The sequence below is a fragment of the Mya arenaria genome, chromosome 4 (assembly GCF_026914265.1).
Source record: "Mya arenaria isolate MELC-2E11 chromosome 4, ASM2691426v1".
NCBI classification, from domain to species: domain Eukaryota; kingdom Metazoa; phylum Mollusca; class Bivalvia; order Myida; family Myidae; genus Mya; species Mya arenaria.
In genome coordinates, this window is record NC_069125.1 from 75,360,281 (window position 1) to 75,377,758 (window position 17,478).

Below are 17,478 nucleotides of genomic sequence, written 5' to 3' on the forward strand. Positions count from 1 at the left end.
TAGTTATATGTGTTAGGCGTATATATTATGTTCTCATATATCATTAAAGCACATTTTACCATCCAAAGGACCAGAAATAGATAACAACACTGTGGACGAATTGCGAACTTTTACATAAATTTAGAATATGCACCGAAGGTTGGAAAACGTCCTTGTAATTTATCAAATATAAAATGTCCGTTCACTTTATCAATTTTGTTTTTGGTCATTTTTCGCTTGGAAATAACTATAAGAAATATAGCCAGGGCCTCTGAGATCTTAAAAGATCCATAAATTTTATTGAAAATATGATTATCGTATGAATTACTAACCCCGATTTTAGTAAAATAATAAACTGCTAGGAGCCGTGTACTGTGGTGAAGATTTTTAGACAAAGGTTAGGATGTTAGAGAAGGTTCTATATAACCGTAGAAAGCCATGCATTTTATCAGTAAATCACGTGGGTTCTCCAACGTGTTTATGCATTTCATTGAAATATAACATTTGTTAAATTAACTATTGTATAGATGTGTTGTGTTTTCTACCGTATCGGTATATTTTGTTTTCCACTGTATCGGTATGTTGTGTTTTCTTTTGAATAGGTATGTTGCATGTTCTACAGTATGTGTTTGTTGTTTGTTCTACTCTTTCGGCATTTTTTGTTTTATACTATATGGACATTTTGTTTGCTCCATTGTATGGATATGTCGTGTGTTCTACAATATGTGCATTTTGCGTGTTCTACTAAAAAGGTATAAGAGTGTTCTACGGTATGGGTATGTGAGTGTTCTACTGAAGTGAATGGGTATATTGCGTATTCTACTAAATAGGTATAAGAAAGTTCTACTGTATGGGTATATTGCGTGTTCTACTAAAAAGGTATAATAGTGTTCTACTGAATGGGTATATTGCGTGTTCTACTAAATAGGTATAGGAGTGTTCTACTGTATGGCTATGTTGTGTGTTCTACTGTATGGGTATATGAGTGTTCTACTGTATGGATATGTGGGTGTTCTACTGTATGGGTATATGAGTGTTCTACTGTATGGATATGTGGGTGTTTTACTGTATGGGTATATGAGTGTTCAACTGTATGGATATGTGGGTGTTCTACGGTATGGGTATATGAGTGTTCTACTGTATGGATATGTGGGTGTTCTACGGTATGGGTATATGAGTGTTCAACTGTATGGATATGTGGGTGTTCTACTGTATGGGTATATGAGTGTTCTACTGTATGGATATGTGGGTGTTCTACTGTATGGGTATATTGCATGTTCAACTGTATGGATATGTGGGTGTTCTACGGTATGGGTATATGAGTGTTCTACTGTATGGGTATGTCGTGTGTTCTATTGTATGGATATATTGCGTGTTTTACTATATGGGTATGTGAGTGTTCTACTGTATGGATATGTGGGTGTTCTACTGTATGGGTATATGAGTGTTCTACTGTATGGATATGTGGGTGTTTTACTGTATGGGTATATGAGTGTTCTACTGTATGGGTATGTCGTGTGTTCTATTGTATGGGTATATTGCGTGTTTTACTATATGGGTATGTGAGTGTTCTACTGTATGGGTATGTTGTGTGTTCTATTGTATGGGTATATTGAATGTTCAACTGTATGGATATGTGGGTGTTTTACTATATGGGTATATGAGTGTTCTACTGTATGGGTATGTCGTGTGTTCTATTGTATGGGTATATTGCGTGTTTTACTATATGGGTATGTGAGTGTTCTACTGTATGGGTATGTTGTGTGTTCTATTGTATGGGTATATTGAATGTTCAACTGTATGGATATGTGGGTGTTTTACTATATGGGTATATGAGTGTTCTACTGTATGGGTATGTCGTGTGTTCTATTGTAAAGGTATATTGCGTGTTTTACTATATGGGTATATTGCGTGTTCTACTGTATGGGTATGTTGTGTGTTATACTGTATGGATATGTGGGTGTTCTACTGTATGGGTATGTGGGTGTTCTACTGTATGGGTATGTGGGTGTTCTACTGTATGGGTATGTTGTGTGTTATACTGTATGGGTATATTGTGTGTTCTACTGTATGGGTATGTTGTGTGTTCTACTGTATGGGTATATGAGTGTTCTATTGTAAAGGTATGTTGTGTGTTATACTGTATGGGTATATTGCGTGTTCTACTGTATGGGTATGTTGTGTGTTATACTATATGGGTATATTGCGTGTTCTACTGTATGGGTATGTTGTGTGTTATACTGTATGGGTATGTTGTGTGTTCTACTGTATGGGTATGTGGGTGTTCTACTGTATGGGTATGTGGGTGTTCTACTGTATGGGTATGTTGTGTGTTATACTGTATGGGTATGTTGTGTGTTATACTGTATGGGTATATTGTGTGTTCTACTGTATGGGTATGTCGTGTGTTCTATTGTAAAGGTATATTGTGTGTTCTACTGTATGGGTATGTTGTGTGTTATACTATATGGGTATGTTGTGTGTTCTACTGTATGGGTATGTGGGTGTTCTACTGTATGGGTATGTGGGTGTTCTACTGTATGGGTATGTTGTGTGTTCTACTGTATGGGTATGTTGTGTGTTATACTGTATGGGTATATTGTGTGTTCTACTGTATGGGTATGTCGTGTGTTCTATTGTAAAGGTATATTGTGTGTTCTACTGTATGGGTATGTTGTGTGTTATACTATATGGGTATGTTGTGTGTTCTACTGTATGGGTATGTTGTGTGTTCTACTGTATGGATATGTGGGTGTTCTACTGTATGGGTATGTGGGTGTTCTACTGTATGGGTATGTTGTGAGTTATACTGTATGGGTATATTGCGTGTTCTACTGTATGGATATGTGGGTGTTCTACTGTATGGGTATATGAGTGTTCTACTGTATGGATATGTGGGTGTTCTACTGTATGGGTATATGAGTGTTCTACTGTATGGATATGTGGGTGTTCTACTGTATGGGTATCTGAGTGTTCTACTGTATGGGTATGTCGTGTGTTCTATTGTATGGGTATATGAGTGTTCTACTGTATGGATATGTGGGTGTTCTACTGTATGGGTATATGAGTGGTCTACTGTATGGGTATGTCGTGTGTTCTATTGTATGAGTTTATTGCGTGTTCTACTGTATGGATATGTGGGTGTTCTACTGTATGGGTATATGAGTGGTCTACTGTATGGGTATGTCGTGTGTTCTATTGTATGGGTATATTGCGTGTTTCACTATATGGGTATGTGAGTGTTCTACTGAATGAATATGTGAGTGTTCTACTCTATGTGTGTGTGAGTGTATTCTACTGTATATATATGTGCGTGTTCTACTGTATGATATGTGTTCTATTGTATGGGTATATTGCGTGTTCTTCTTTATGGGTATGTGGGGATCTACTGTATGGGTATGTGAGTGTTCTACTTCATGGGTGTGTTGTGTGGTCTACTTTGTGGGTATGTTGTATGTTCTACTATATGGCTATGTTTTGTGTTCTACTATATGGGTATGTTGTGTGATCTACTTTATGGGTATGTTGTGTGGTCTACTTTATTGGTATGTTGTGTGGTCTACTGTATGGGCATGTTGTGTGTTCTACTATATGGGTATGTTGTGTGGTCTACTATATTGGTATATTGTGTGGTCTACTATATGGTGTGTTGTATGTTCTACTTGATGGGTATGTTATTTATTCTACTATAGTGATATGTTGTATGTTCTTCTGTATGGGTGTGTTCTGTGGTCTACTTTGTGGGTATGTTGTATGTTCTACTATATGGATATGTTGTGTGGTCTACTTTATTGGTATGTTGTGTGGTCTACTGTATGGGTATGTTGTGTGGTCAAATATATGGGTATGTTGTGTGTTCTACAATATGGGTATATTGTATGTTCTACTATATGGGTATGTTGCGTGTTCTACTGTATGGGTGTGTTGTGCGGTCTGCTTTATGGGTGTGTCGTGTGGTTCACTATATGGGTATGTATTTTCATATATGGGTATGTTTTGTGGTCTTCTATATGGATATGTTTTGTGGTCTACAATATGGGTATGTTGTGTGTTCTTCTATATGGGTGTGTTGTGTGGTCTACATCTGTGCGTGTGTGTGGGTGTGCGTGCGTGTGCGTGCGTGTGCGTGTGTGTGTGTGTGTGTGTGCGTGTGTGTTAAATTAGTACGTTGTGTATTCTACTGTATGGGTATAGAGTGTGTTACTTTATTTGAGCCTCTTATGTGGTATTCTGTAAGGATATGTAGTGCGTTCTATCGTAAGTATATGTTGGGCGTTCTATTGTAAGTATATGTTGGGCGTTCTATTGTAAGGACATGTCGTGTGTTCTGCTCTATGGATATATATTGTGTTTGTCTGTAAGGTTATGTTTTGTGTTCTACTGAAAAGGCACATGTTTTACGGTATGGGTATGTTGTGTGTTTTACCCTATGGATATTTTGTGTGTTTTACTATGGATATGTTGTGGGTTCTATTGTATGGGTATCATGTGTGTTCGTGGTGAACTAAATGGATTGGGAAAATGTTTTAAAAGTTGATGTACTCTAGTCAATCCGTTGCAGTGGTTTTAGAAATATTTTTTTCTTTGCTTTTTTTCTTTGCCTCTTAATTGAATTATGAATTATATTCCATTCCAATGGAAGAGATAAGCTTTAATTGGATTTCAGGCGGCAGCTGATTTTGATAAAGACGTGCGCGGTTGAGATCCGCGTGGTTGTCGGAAAGGATGGAGTCGGGATGTGACAGTGGCTGGTCCTGGGTGGTGCTCACGTGCGTGCTCCTCTCCCAGGTGGCCATGGGCGGTATATGCCTCACCGGAGGCGTCATGTATGTCATCATCGAGAGACAATTCGGAGAAAACCCTGTAGGAAACTTCTGGCTATGCGCTATGCCGTTCACAATGTGGTTTTTATCGCGTAAGCTGTCACAGTTATTTTAATTTAAAAAAAAAACACACGATTATCCTACGCATGTATGGTTTTCTGTGAGCATTAACAGAAATGACATTATAGTTTTATACAGGCCACTATGGTGTACAAATCCTTTCGTCATGGTGTTTGAAAGGAGCTATTCGGTACTCAAAAGGGAGTTACTTGCCAGACTTTCAAGCCTTTTTGCAACATTAAGTACAAATGATTCAGATCATCGGAGGGTAGGGGTGTAACAACCATCTGTGTGACATGAACTATGGAATATTATTTCCGGTCGTGTACGATGATGTCTGTTCTGTTTTCAGCGCCCCTGGGGAGCTTCCTTACCAATAGGTACGGGTACCGGGTGTGTGGACTGGTCGGCACATGCGCGGCCAGTCTCGGGCTCATGCTAAGCTTCTTCGTCAAACACAGGGACCCTCTTTTTGCCACATACGGCTTCCTCACAGGTTTGTCTTCTTGATACACCGTATTCCTTTAACTCTTGCTTTGTTGACAATAGTATTATAATGCCCAAGTCTCTTACCAGACAGTACATTTGGCTTTCACTGTGTTAATCTATATCAGCTTGGTTCAATGAATAATAATAATAATAATAATAATAATAATAATAATATAATAACAATAATAATAATAATAATAATAATAATAATAATAATAATAATAATAATAATAACAACAACAACTTTATTTAACGAAGGTTACATACTAAGTGTACAATCATTACAGACATACTACTTATTTCCAGCATGGCCTTCACACAAAAAGTATTAAACATGAAAAAACACTGTTGAACATTTTAAGGATATAAAAGCCTTTGCTCAAAGATGTGTGTAAATTTATCGTTTCCACATGGAAATTGTCAGGGTTGTTTTTTTGTGCCAACTAATGATTGTATAATGTTTCTCTTTTAGGTTTCGGACTTGGAATTCACTACACATCCGGATATGCGGCTTTAAACGATTACTTTGATAAATACAAGGTACTCGCCACTGGAATCGCATCTATTGGAAACAACGTGGGCCTTGTTGCATTTTCTAAACTGATAAGTGTGTTTGATAGAAGGTTTAGCTTTAGCGGAACAATGCTCATCTTGGGCGGTCTTATGTTAAATTTGTGCCCATTGTCTATCGCGTTTATACCGCGAAGATGTACGCAAAAGGTAAATGAAATAAAAGGTTTAGACGATAAGAAATGCATCAATATTTTCTTGTTGAAAAACCTTTCTTTTGTATCGTGGATCATTGCAAACTTCTTTACAAATATAAGTTTGTCAATATATTTTTTGCAATTACCAGCGTATTCAATACAAACAGGATTCACTGAGGAGAACTTCAGCATATTGTGGTTAAGCTACGGTGTATCCAACATCGTCGGTAAAGTAGTATTCAGTGCGCTTGCCCAAAGTCCCCGAGTGAACACAATAGTGCTGTACACGGTTTGCCTTGCCACGAGCGGACTGGTTATCGGGCTGACCCCGGTCTTGCTAACTCAGACGGGCGTGCTTGTGCTCACTGGATGTGTGGGATTCTTTTCCTGTGTCACAGGCGCTCTTATTGCCGCCGTCACTTTCGAAATTGTGGGCTTCGAAAACTTTGCTGACGGTATGGGGCTTGTGATGCCTTTTAAATCTTTCGGGAATCTCATCGGCGGACCGCTAGGAGGTATTTATGACACGTTAACTTGCATCTCCTTTAGCTTCCCTCTGAAGTACTTTTACATTGAACAAAACCTATAATTATGGTCACCTTTTCCATGTAATCTTTTCGTTATTCAGACAGAACATTTTCAAATTGTGTACAAGTATATTACATAAAGGCACCTTTTCAGGGCTTCTTCTGTCTTCAACTGGGACCTATTCTGTGTCGTTTTATACGGCTGGATCCAGTATGTTGCTGGCATCTCTCTTCGTCCTCTATCCAGAACTCAACAAGAGATTTGGTTTGGACACTTATCGATCAAAAAGAAAACTAAAATCAGAATTAAGAGTTGAAAAAAACACAGTCGCCGCAAACACGTGTGAAACTGAAGCATTGACACAGCGGGTAATAAACATTGATATAAAAAGTAGAAAATGTATCGATGAATGCATAAATGAATAAAAGTATGTTACATACCGTCACATTTAAAGGCATGGTACAATACTTACCAAATACTAAGGCACACTAAAGGTACGACCGATATACAATAACGGATGCGACCAACGACAAACATTGTCGACTTAAGCACCATTTCATCGTTTTAAACAAACATACATACATAGTGATTCTGACGTCACAGGATTATGAATACTGGCCGTTTTCAAAATAATAATGCAGCAAAACATAAACGTTTTATTAACAGATTTGCAATGGTGTATAGCATATAGGCGGTGTCATTATATGAGAAGTTCGTCTACAAGATATCGAATCAATTCCTAATAAACAGAGAGAACTGGAAAAACTGCATGTGAATGAACCTATACAGATGCTGCTTTAGTGTTACTTACTCCAACGTTCAATTTATTGCACTTAGCGGTCGCGGGGCATGTGCTTGTGTATTTGTTAAAGCTATTAATGCACGGACCACTTCAGAATAAATTTCTGTGAGATGAAGACGAAAACCTGAATTAGTAAATGCGCGGTTACCGAATTAGCCCGGCTTGACATTCCCATGTGAGGCTCGTCTTCATACAGACTGTTGAAAAGCACCACAGCTAACATTGGCCGATCAAAAGAACTGCTCTGTAAAATTGCCGCTTTTTCGTCAAACGAATATTTCTCTTGTTCCATGTAAAATTGAAAATTGTCAGACGCAGATGAGGACGCAAACGGAAATAAGACTCCTGGATCAAAATATGCTTGGAGTTTGAGAAATGAAAATATTGACGATGTATCGAACACAGCTTCTCCACAGGAATCAAGTTGTTGTGAAGAACAACGATGGATTGCACAGAACTGCAAGTGGATGATGCCCGGATAGTCATTGGCAAAATCTGATGCACTTAAGATGTACATCTCATCAATAGCGCGTTCTCTAAATTGGAATTGGACAGCACAACACACGTTATCAAAACACGTGGCAACAAAGCCCGATTGTCCCTCCAAGACCGCGAATGTCATGTTCATGCCGTAATCATATGTGTCCGTATAAGACTCATTTAAGTTAGATCTTATTTTTGATATAGGTCCAAAGGACTTCAAATCCTCCAGCACATCGTTAGTCGTCGTGTCAGTGTTAACTTCGCTTATTAATAGTGCTCCCTGTGAACTCATGAAGTCTGTGCTTGTACTCGTTTCCGATTCAGGACTAAAAATCCCTGATCCAGCCATGCCGTACTCATGGTTTCTTATATTTGCAGCTATAACTGTGACATGGTTTCTTTTCGAAAGACCGGCGTACATTTGCAACGGTGTTACAAACGGATAAAACACGTTCCAGGCGGAAGTGACGATTATATTTCGAACACCATGTTTGAGAATAAGTTCTTGTGTAGGATAATAATGTAAGAGATCAAAACACACTACAGTTCCAAACTTTCCAAATGGCGTCTCAAATGTCACGTACTCGTCGGTAGGGGACGGGTCAAACAAAGGGGTTTCATCGTACATGTGGCGCTTGTGATATCGCGCAACCAAATTGCCCGTAGCGCTGAATACGACGTTCGTGTTGAACTGATACCGTCCGTCGGATGGGCAGCTCTTCTCCTTATGGACGTCACATTGTTTGACATCTCCCATGTTGGCGATAATGTATATGGAGGAGTTCTTGGCCGCGCAGCTGATATAGCGGAGCACGGATGTGTGGGCAAATCTCTCAGGGTCCTCGCATGGGTTCCATGCCACAGCCGGATCAGGGACGTCCTCGAGAAAAGGCTGCATCGTGTCCCTGGAATGGTCGAACCCAGTTATTCCATACTCCGGGAACACTATTAGTCTGGCTCCCTGAAATTATTTAATTGTACTTGCTTTGGTTGTCATTTTTAAGTTATCGTGCTTTTAATGGACAGTGTATAGACGTTTTGATTATCCTTACAAATAAAATTATACTGTGTATTGTAAAGTGGATAGATGAATCAAAATTGCAGAAATAATAGACGATTCAGATAGTAAACAAGACATCGCCGTTCTACGTCATGATCTACCATTCTACATGTAGCAAGAGAACTGAAGTGGGCGGCAGGAACAGGTTCCTGTATCTGCAATGCCTTAGCGCGCGCCTGTTGCGTTCAATCAGGTTTTTGCAGTTTTTGATTCGTATTTTGTAATCAACTTTGAATTTGAAATAAAACCCCTTCACTTTGATCATTCTTTGAAAATGCTTCAGCAAAGACATTTATTTTTTTAGTTAATGAAATTTGTTGCTCATGCGCTTAGTTGTTAGTGGTTTCTGTTCATTGTCTTTCAGTATTGTGAACCGGCAATAAAAAAGAATACAATAAGCAAAATTTATAGCTCAACGTTGGTGTTACGGCTATAGAAACATTACAAAGCGGTACTAAAACCCTAAAAATAAGGTCCAAACTGTTTTGTACAAATCAAATGAAATATTAATGCAAATTTAAATCAAAAATCAAAACTGGAGTATAATTATACATGAAATTGAGCATTGCAGCTGCCGTGCTTCATAACGATCATATGATAAATTTCTTGATCGATTTTACAGAATAAATATTTCGGTTTGTGTTAACACTGTCATGAATTTAAATCCTCATAATTGTGAGTTAATCTTATAAGCATACCCTCAACTGCATGGTTCACTTTGGAAGGTAATTGGTCTAGAATGTATTGCGTTTTAATAGTTCTTTTTTCTCTCTCTCTCTCTCTCTCTATCTCTCCCACTCTCCCTCTCCTGCCAAAATTACCTGAGAAACGCAATAATTTTCTAAATGAAACACGTTTGTAATTGAGAGCAACTGGGCTAATTAGCGGTTTCTTATCCAGTCTAGGTTTATACTGGTGTAATCATGGGTATAGAAAAGTTTAGCAACAGGCCATAATTCAACTCCCGTACGGTATATTATACGGTTTTTTTTAATGTATGTGGCCATTGGTTCTAAATCCAAATGATATTTAGGATAAGTACTGCGCATCGTACCACCCTCTAATGGTGCTATCTTGTTATATACATATATACATACGTCTAGATTGAATAAGATATACCTGGTGAGCGGAAGTCCGTGCCTCACGTGCGAGCACCTGAAGATTGGTCAACATAAAGGAGAACGCCTCGTGCCGGGTAAAATACTCGCTAGCGTTCACGGGAGACTTCACAACATGCTCGTATACTGCAACCTTCACCCGGACACCCATCACCATAGAAATGGTTGCCAACGTATAAACTACTCCTTTCAACATAATGTTCTTTGCCTTTAGTTTGAACAAAGTTGCTTATGAGTTTATAAATGTCATCGAAAACACTGAGAAGTAGTTCACATGAACTTTGTTTGTTAATGCTTTAAATAGATAACGTCGTAAATAAGTCGTAAAACGAGCTTATATTCCGTGGATCGGGTATGAAAAATCCTGTTTTGTTTATGCAGATTTTTACATTACCATTTAACCTCTAACACTGTTAGCATACCTGGATATATATATATATATCTAGTCCAATGCTCCTCGATTACTGGTTTAACTCTTCAATAAGTCAGTAATCCATTGAGAAAGCTATATGCACGGTTGCATAAAACAAAGATAAAAACCCAGTTTGAGAAAATTTGATAATCTATCGATAGGATTCCAGCAATAGCATGAAAATAAATATAGAACTTCAACAGGTACCGATCAGCTTTCAGCTATATAGTTACATTCACTTTTGAACTCTGCTCAACATCTACTACTCCCCGGCTATTGTTATAAACGTTGGAACAACATTCTAATAGATCGCTATCGTCTTAAAGCTGAACTCTCACAGATTGACCGTTTTAACAACCAATCATTTCGTCTTGTAATCAGCCAGTTTTGTGCGTAAGTGTCTGGAAATAAGTGACTTTAGACTGCTGCCAAAATATCAGATCGCGGGTTTTTATATTAAAGTTCAAAAATTAATGTTTAATGCCGAAAAACCTCATTTTTCTTAAAGCGTTAGTCAAACAAGAGACGTAGACGGACAAAATATGCTCCACGAAAATAAGTGTATCCAACGTCATATGGGTCTCTGCTCTACATGATATTGAAGCTAAAGTAAAACGGGTAAATTCTCAATTAAAATTTGCCGACAAATATGTGCGAACACCGATTACTATAAAGCACTAGCAATTTCAAGAGGGCGCATCCCCCCCCCCCCCCTCAAAAAATAAATAAGTAAAAAAATAAAATCGCCCAGGTTTACTTTTATGTCAATATCAGAGAAATAAAAGTAATGTACCGACTTCAATTCTGTAAATGTTTTTGGGGGAGAACCCGTAACCCCCTGCCAACATATATAACTATATAGGTCCACGAGTTGGTGAGTCTGTATCGCTATGGGTCATGATAAGATAAAGCGCCCCTTCTTAAATCTCTCCCCGGTGTTCAATATTAACAACTGACTGATAGACCATATTTGAAAATGCTTTATTTGTTTACGTCCATTGATAAATTAATTTAAAAAAAAAAAAACCCAAATGATATTTCTCTATACGTACACTACTCATTGATGATATGGTATGCACCCAAAAGGTAGAAAATAAGGTTATACATAACTCGAGCTCCGCGCTGTTGTATAACGCAGTAAATCGAGTAAATGGTGCAACTTCATAATTACTCATATGTCTATTTTTGCGATGGTATAATTACTTTAATTTAATTTATTTTATTGCCGTTTAGCAAAGAATTTCCCAAATCGAGGCTTTCGAATGGGTAAAAAAAATATCATGATGCGACTTGTATATTTTAGCTTTGTATGAAACAAAGCATTTAAGTGTCTAGCTCATGCATATACTTGATTTGTTAAAGGGGCTGTACTCCGTACGATGAAATAGCAAAAAAAAAATGTCGAAAACTGACATAAACTTGGTATCGATGTTTACAATGCGTTGAAACTTACTAACTGAGGTACCACATAGTTTACAATTAATTTATTTTTAAGTTTTTTTGGTATTTTTCCATTAAAACAGATTACTAGGTAACTCGTAAAAAAATCGTTATCTAAAATGTGTCGAGGTGATCTCTTATATAACAAACATTTATTATATATGCATTATTTTCGTCGTTTTGTACCTAGTACAATTCATTCCTTATGCGTAATTGGCTAGTCGATGTTATCACGTAATATTACCAAGTTAGGTATATTGCTGAAAAATTCCAAGCTTATGGGTAAGCCTTCGTAGCATAGTGGATACAACACTTGACTGCAATTTTGACGACCCATTTCCACCCCGGTCTCCGACTAGTTTTTTTTTTTACATTTTGGTATTTTTTTACAGTTATGATATCAAAGAGTAAAACATTTTATTAAATAATTGTCCTGAGATTCGTTACAGAAAAACTTTTTTTGGGTGCCAATCTGGTGTACAGTCCCTTTAAATGCAGTTGCACATTTGTTCGTTTCTAATTGAACTATACGGTCCTTTACCAACAGTGGCACGATGATGACAGAACAAAGTCCTACAAACACGACATCAGGCAGTGACGTTGATTTCAAAATGCTTTATTGATATGTACAAACAAAAAAAAATCGTTATCTAAAACGAGTCGAGGTGATCTCTTCTATAACAAACATTTATTATATATGCATTATTTTCGTCGTTTAAATCACTTATGAGCTGTAAATTGATTAAATCGCGCTTTCACGTTAGAATTGCCATTCTATCGTTTTAAACGTAAGTGAACCAGGACCCTATTCACAATGTGTGCGAATCCATGCCTTGAAACAGAGTGTGAACGTGTATACTAGGTAAATATATAAGATAGAAAGGAACAGTTGTGACAGTGTACAGCAGTGTATAATTATTATGTAACTTATGCGGACGGACATGGGGCGAGAAGGCATGGATGGTGGTTGGGCCTGGGTGGTCCTCGCGGCCGTCCTGTGCTCACAGATACTTCTAGGCGGAATATGCTTCTCCGCCGGAATCTTCTATTTCATTTTCGAGAGGGAGTTCGATTCCAACCCAGTGGAACTGTCATGGTTGTGTTCCCTGCCCACCACAATGTGGCTTATATCCAGTAAGTAGGATTTTGTATCTGATTTTTTTTTGACATTTATTATTCGTTCATTTTAAATGTAAAATATTAATAACCAATTGCTACTAAGCATGTCGTATGAATATTTAACTATTTTAAGCACCTGTCGGCAGTCTTCTTGTCAACAAATTTGGATACCGAATATGTGCCTTCTCTGGTGGGCTAGTATCAGCGCTTGGGATGACGCTTAGTTGTTTTGCCCCTGCTAAATACTTTCTCTTCTTTTCACACGGAATAGTCACAGGTTTGTAGTCACAGCTTTTAAAGCTGCACTCTCACAGACATACCATTTTGACATTTTTTTTTTATTTCTTGTCTTGGAAAAAGCAAATTTTTGCGTAAATATCTGCAAAACAGTGATATAAGATTGCTGACAAAAATCAGGTCGTAGGTTTTCATATTTCCGTTCAAAATTAATGCTTTAACATTTACATCGAAAATACCTAGTAAGCAATCTGCTTCAATGGCTACGGACTGCGCTCTGCATATTAATTAGCTAGCTAAAAGTAGCGCTGTTAGGAGTTTTCAACCTATGTTATGCGGTTTATTTAGTTCGTATAAGATGCGTTTTGCGTAATATAACGCAATTAAGATTGTACAAAACGCAATTATTTCACTATCGAGGTACAGAATGCAATACAAAAGCAGAATCCGCAAATACTTTCAAAATTAACGCTACTGAATCAAATAAATACATGTATTATATACCTGTGTTAAGATATTGCTGAGACCGAAGACCGATAATTGTAGTTAAGAATAGAATCTGGGTCATCGCATGGGTTATTCCCCGGAAATAAACTCTGAGATCTCGTTAAAACCCGGAAAAAATATGGATAGTATTATGACGCAATTAAATGCTAATTAGGTGTAAGATATCAAACCATAATGTTTTAAATGAAATTATAATACTTCATTTTATCATACAATCAGTTTACTTTTCGTGGTTGAAGTTCATTTATAAGAATATTTTCTATGTTTTAAATTGCTTAAATTGGCTCTTACTTGCATATTTAGTGAGATCGTTAGTTTGTACTTGTGTTTGTTAAATGTGTGTCGCATAAGACCATTATCTTGTGTAACTACATCTTGTGTACGAACAACCTTTAATTGTTAAGCGGTCTTGTTCTATTACAGGGTTCGGTCTTGGTTTAAACTACACTGCATGTTTTGTGGCATTGAATACCTATTTCGACAAGTACAAGACTTTTGCGACAGGACTTGCATCAGTCGGCCATAATATTGGACAGATCATTTATGCGAAGTCAATCGTCACGTTGGATGGGCAATATGGATGGAAAGGAATGCTGCTTATACATGGAGGACTTGCGCTAAATCTATGTGTATTTGCAACTGTCCTGTTCCCAGCTCTTTCAACGGAATTGAATCAAAAAGCCATTGGTTCAAATAGAAAAAAAGCTGATAACCTTAAGGCATTTCGTGTTTTTGGAAATGCATCTTTCTTGTGCCTTTGCATCAGCAATATGTTTGTAAACACAGGAAATGGTGTGTTCTTTTTACATCTGCCTTCTTTTTCGCGAACCGGTGGCTTTCAGGAAAAAGATTTTAGCCTCCTCTGGACAGCTTATGGTATCGCCACTATTATTGGAAAAGTTGTCAATAGCATTCTTGGTCAACATCCGAGAGTAAATGCCGTTTTCGTTTACTTCTTTTCTCTCATGCTTGTCGGGATTTCAATGACGTTGTTGCCTTTATTTTTGAATAAAGTTGGGCTTTTAGTGCTGTCCGCATGCGTTGGTTACTTCCTGTCGGTGACTGGTGCGCTGATGTCAGCAGTTGTGTTTGCAATAGTAGGATATGAACACTTTGCCGACGGAATCGGGATGTCCATGCCATTTAAAGCTTTTGGAAACCTAATGGGAGGTCCACTGGGAGGTATATTCTTTCGACTGTAAATGTTTGTTTCAAGTTTTGTTCATAATGTTTATAAAACAAACTAAAGATATACTAGACAGTATACTATGTTTACAGGTGTGCTGTACAACTTGACGGGTACCTATTCCTCCTCCTTCTATCTGGCTGGTGCTAGTTCGGTGATCGCCTCGCTCTTAATGATCCATCCTATCGTCTGCAGACGCCGAAATACAATGCAGAAAAAGCGCGGGCTTTCCGAAATAATTGCAGAACAGGAAGTGTTTCAAGTCGAAAGAAAACAGACGTTTCTGTGTGATGACAAATATACACCGAGTTATAAAGAAGACAATGCAGATATGTGAACACGAAATTAAATATTGCTGTCTATATATTTATAAATCAGGGACGAATTTAGCTCACCTGAACACAAAGTGTTTTAAATATTGGCCTGAAATACCATTGCATGATCTTCTCTAAAGGAATAACATGGCCGCCAGGGCAAAAATAAATTGAAGCAATTTTAAAACAACTTCTTTTCCAAACATACGCTAGCTACCAGACTGCTACATAGCTTAAATGTTTGGTATGTGGCATCGCCCAGAGGTTTTTTAACAACTGTGTTCAATTCGTACTACATGAGCAGGAGTTGTTCCAGGGCTCATTGTTTTAATCATGATGGACTTAGACTAGAAGGAAAGTTAAAAACAAAACAACAAAAGAATATCTGATATGTGGCATGAAAGCATAAGCTAGAGGTAATTTACCAATTGTTTTAAACAAGCCACGGGAGGTTGTTAGTGTAGTGTTTTGGTTACATGTATAATGTTAACAGACGGACTCTTAAAGGGGTTGTAAATAGACAAGAACCGAATGATGGTTTAGTTTTCAATATCAAACTACTGCACACATGCATAGCAAACATACAACTGTTACCAAAGAGGCCAGCGCCTTTTCATGCATACTGAATGAGGTAGGCGGAGTCAACACAGCCTGGCTAGCATGCTACATCCCATATGGCTTTAGTTTTTTTTTAAAAACTATATTACATGTACATTAAAAAAAATATAAAAAGGTTAAGCATACAGAAAACACGATACTTCAAAATCTGCTATTAGAGATTACTGTTTGTCATATCTATTTATCAATTTTGAATCAAATAATTCCAGTAAACAGAACATTTGAACTCAATTAAATACAATTTATTCGCAAGTGAGTCTTATCATGACACGCATTTAGGTTGGCAGCTTGGAGCGACCGGTCAAATAAATATCTCGTCTGTAGAATAATGTGATTTGTATTGCGTGTTTGAGAAAAAAGTTTCATAAGCACTTTCAACAGGATAACTTTTCGGTGTCCTGATGCAGACCAAACTTACTTACCAGGTCAAAATATCCTTCGAATTCACCAAAATACTCAAAGAATCCGCCATTTTGTTCCACATTAAACATGTCCACTAAAAATTCCGCAAAAATAATTTGCTTATGACCCCCTGTGAAAGTGATAGTACAATTTACTGCATATCTCACCGAGAGACACTCGATCATTTACAATTAAATGAGTTCAAATAATTTAGCATAAACATAATGCAACGTACCCAATGTGATATACTTTTAAAAATATGTGATTTATATTTACCATTTTAAGGTTGTTAACCTCTTTGCATTCCTTAAGCCAGCAGTAATTTCGTTCCATACTTTAGTACTTTAAATAAGAAAAGGAATCTTTAAAATAATTATTTTCTTTAAACATTGATCATTTTAGAAACCGATCGAAGTGTTCATTAATTAAGTAACTCTGTCATACAGACATGTGCTGTGTAATTAATAGTTCTAGAAATCAAGAGTGGCACCGTGGTATATACATAGTTCTGTAAAAGTTAACCATTTTAGTTCTTTAATTAATCTATGGTTTGATCTTTGAAGAACGGTTTGTGCAATCCATCTTTGTTAAGTTGTTACTTTATGTAAGAATTTATAACAATTTAACATGATAGGTCACCCCTCAAAAAGCTTCCTTCAGTGTATATCAGGCGTGGGACCACAGTTATTTTTACCAAATGTTTCATATAGACACTTCCCTGGCTTTTCACCTTTAAACTGTCCCTATTAAAGAACAATTAAGCGACTGGATGTTGTAAAACAATCGAAGACACAAAAAATAATCACCAGAAAACATAAGGTTGACCAATTTAGTGTCTCACAAAATTGAGTAGAAATATATGAGGTTAAAACGAAATAAGGCTACTAACAACCAATTTACACAGTTCCACATGCAATGATTTTTTTCATTATTTACACTGTAACTATCTTTTTCGCAATACAGAGTCAAATTATTGTTAAGCTCTATGCAAAAAGAGCACCCGATTCTTCCCTTTAAATCAACTTAAATAAAATATTTATACGTGAACAAAAGCACTCTTTTTTATATTAACATCCGGATCTTGACGAGGGGTCATCGGGGGCTGTGGACATGAGCCATATCAGTAAGCATGGTACCAGACAAAGGTTTACACGCTTTGGTCTACATCTACCTTACCGTTCTTGATAAAGACGT

The 17,478-nt window shown here is 37.3% G+C and overlaps 4 protein-coding genes across 6 annotated transcripts in view; 3 read left to right on the forward strand and 1 right to left on the reverse strand.

Moving 5' to 3' along the window:
• The window catches only part of LOC128231350 (kinesin-like protein KIF22-B), a 101,144-nt gene that overhangs the window by 70,992 nt on the left and 12,674 nt on the right, over window positions 1-17,478 (forward strand). The window lies entirely within an intron of this gene.
• Window positions 506-7,274, forward strand: LOC128231353 (monocarboxylate transporter 9-like). Its single transcript, XM_052944042.1, has 5 exons — window positions 506-556; window positions 4,646-4,894; window positions 5,215-5,358; window positions 5,824-6,573; window positions 6,740-7,274. The coding sequence occupies exons 2-5, from the start codon at window positions 4,705-4,707 to the stop codon at window positions 7,009-7,011; spliced, it is 1,356 nt and encodes a 451-aa protein (XP_052800002.1). The 5' UTR covers window positions 506-556; window positions 4,646-4,704; the 3' UTR covers window positions 7,012-7,274.
• Window positions 7,230-10,753, reverse strand: LOC128231352 (pantetheinase-like). Of its 2 annotated transcripts, none has more exons than XM_052944041.1 (2): window positions 10,051-10,753; window positions 7,230-8,776 (listed from the first exon to the last, which is right to left on the reverse strand). In XM_052944041.1, the coding sequence occupies exon 2, from the start codon at window positions 8,767-8,769 to the stop codon at window positions 7,462-7,464; it is 1,308 nt and encodes a 435-aa protein (XP_052800001.1). In that variant the 5' UTR covers window positions 8,770-8,776; window positions 10,051-10,753; the 3' UTR covers window positions 7,230-7,461. The 2 variants fall into 2 exon arrangements, with proteins under 2 accessions (XP_052800001.1, XP_052800000.1); XM_052944040.1 differs by having other exon boundaries at window positions 7,230-8,832.
• LOC128231354 (monocarboxylate transporter 13-like) lies at window positions 12,644-15,681 on the forward strand. 2 transcript variants are annotated; one of them, XM_052944044.1, is made up of 4 exons: window positions 12,644-13,035; window positions 13,154-13,297; window positions 14,188-14,946; window positions 15,043-15,681. In XM_052944044.1, exons 1-4 carry the CDS (start codon window positions 12,831-12,833, stop codon window positions 15,285-15,287), a joined length of 1,353 nt encoding a protein of 450 aa, XP_052800004.1. In that variant the 5' UTR covers window positions 12,644-12,830; the 3' UTR covers window positions 15,288-15,681. The 2 variants fall into 2 exon arrangements, with proteins under 2 accessions (XP_052800004.1, XP_052800005.1); XM_052944045.1 differs by lacking the exon at window positions 14,188-14,946.

Excerpts from the sequence above, each read along its gene's own strand:
- LOC128231353 (XM_052944042.1), top strand. The coding sequence starts at position 4,705 with ATGGAGTCGGGATGTGACAGTGGCTGGTCCTGGGTGGTGCTCACGTGC. Across the intron at positions 4,895-5,214 it reads CACAATGTGGTTTTTATCGC|CGCCCCTGGGGAGCTTCCTT; the intron begins GTAAGCTGTCAC and ends TTCTGTTTTCAG. Across the intron at positions 5,359-5,823 it reads CACATACGGCTTCCTCACAG|GTTTCGGACTTGGAATTCAC; the intron begins GTTTGTCTTCTT and ends TTTCTCTTTTAG.
- LOC128231352 (XM_052944040.1), bottom strand. The coding sequence starts at position 10,245 with ATGTTGAAAGGAGTAGTTTATACGTTGGCAACCATTTCTATGGTGATG. Across the intron at positions 8,833-10,050 it reads CACGGACTTCCGCTCACCAG|GGAGCCAGACTAATAGTGTT; the intron begins GTATATCTTATT and ends AAATAATTTCAG.
- LOC128231354 (XM_052944044.1), top strand. The coding sequence starts at position 12,831 with ATGCGGACGGACATGGGGCGAGAAGGCATGGATGGTGGTTGGGCCTGG. Across the intron at positions 13,298-14,187 it reads TTCACACGGAATAGTCACAG|GGTTCGGTCTTGGTTTAAAC; the intron begins GTTTGTAGTCAC and ends GTTCTATTACAG. Across the intron at positions 14,947-15,042 it reads AATGGGAGGTCCACTGGGAG|GTGTGCTGTACAACTTGACG; the intron begins GTATATTCTTTC and ends CTATGTTTACAG.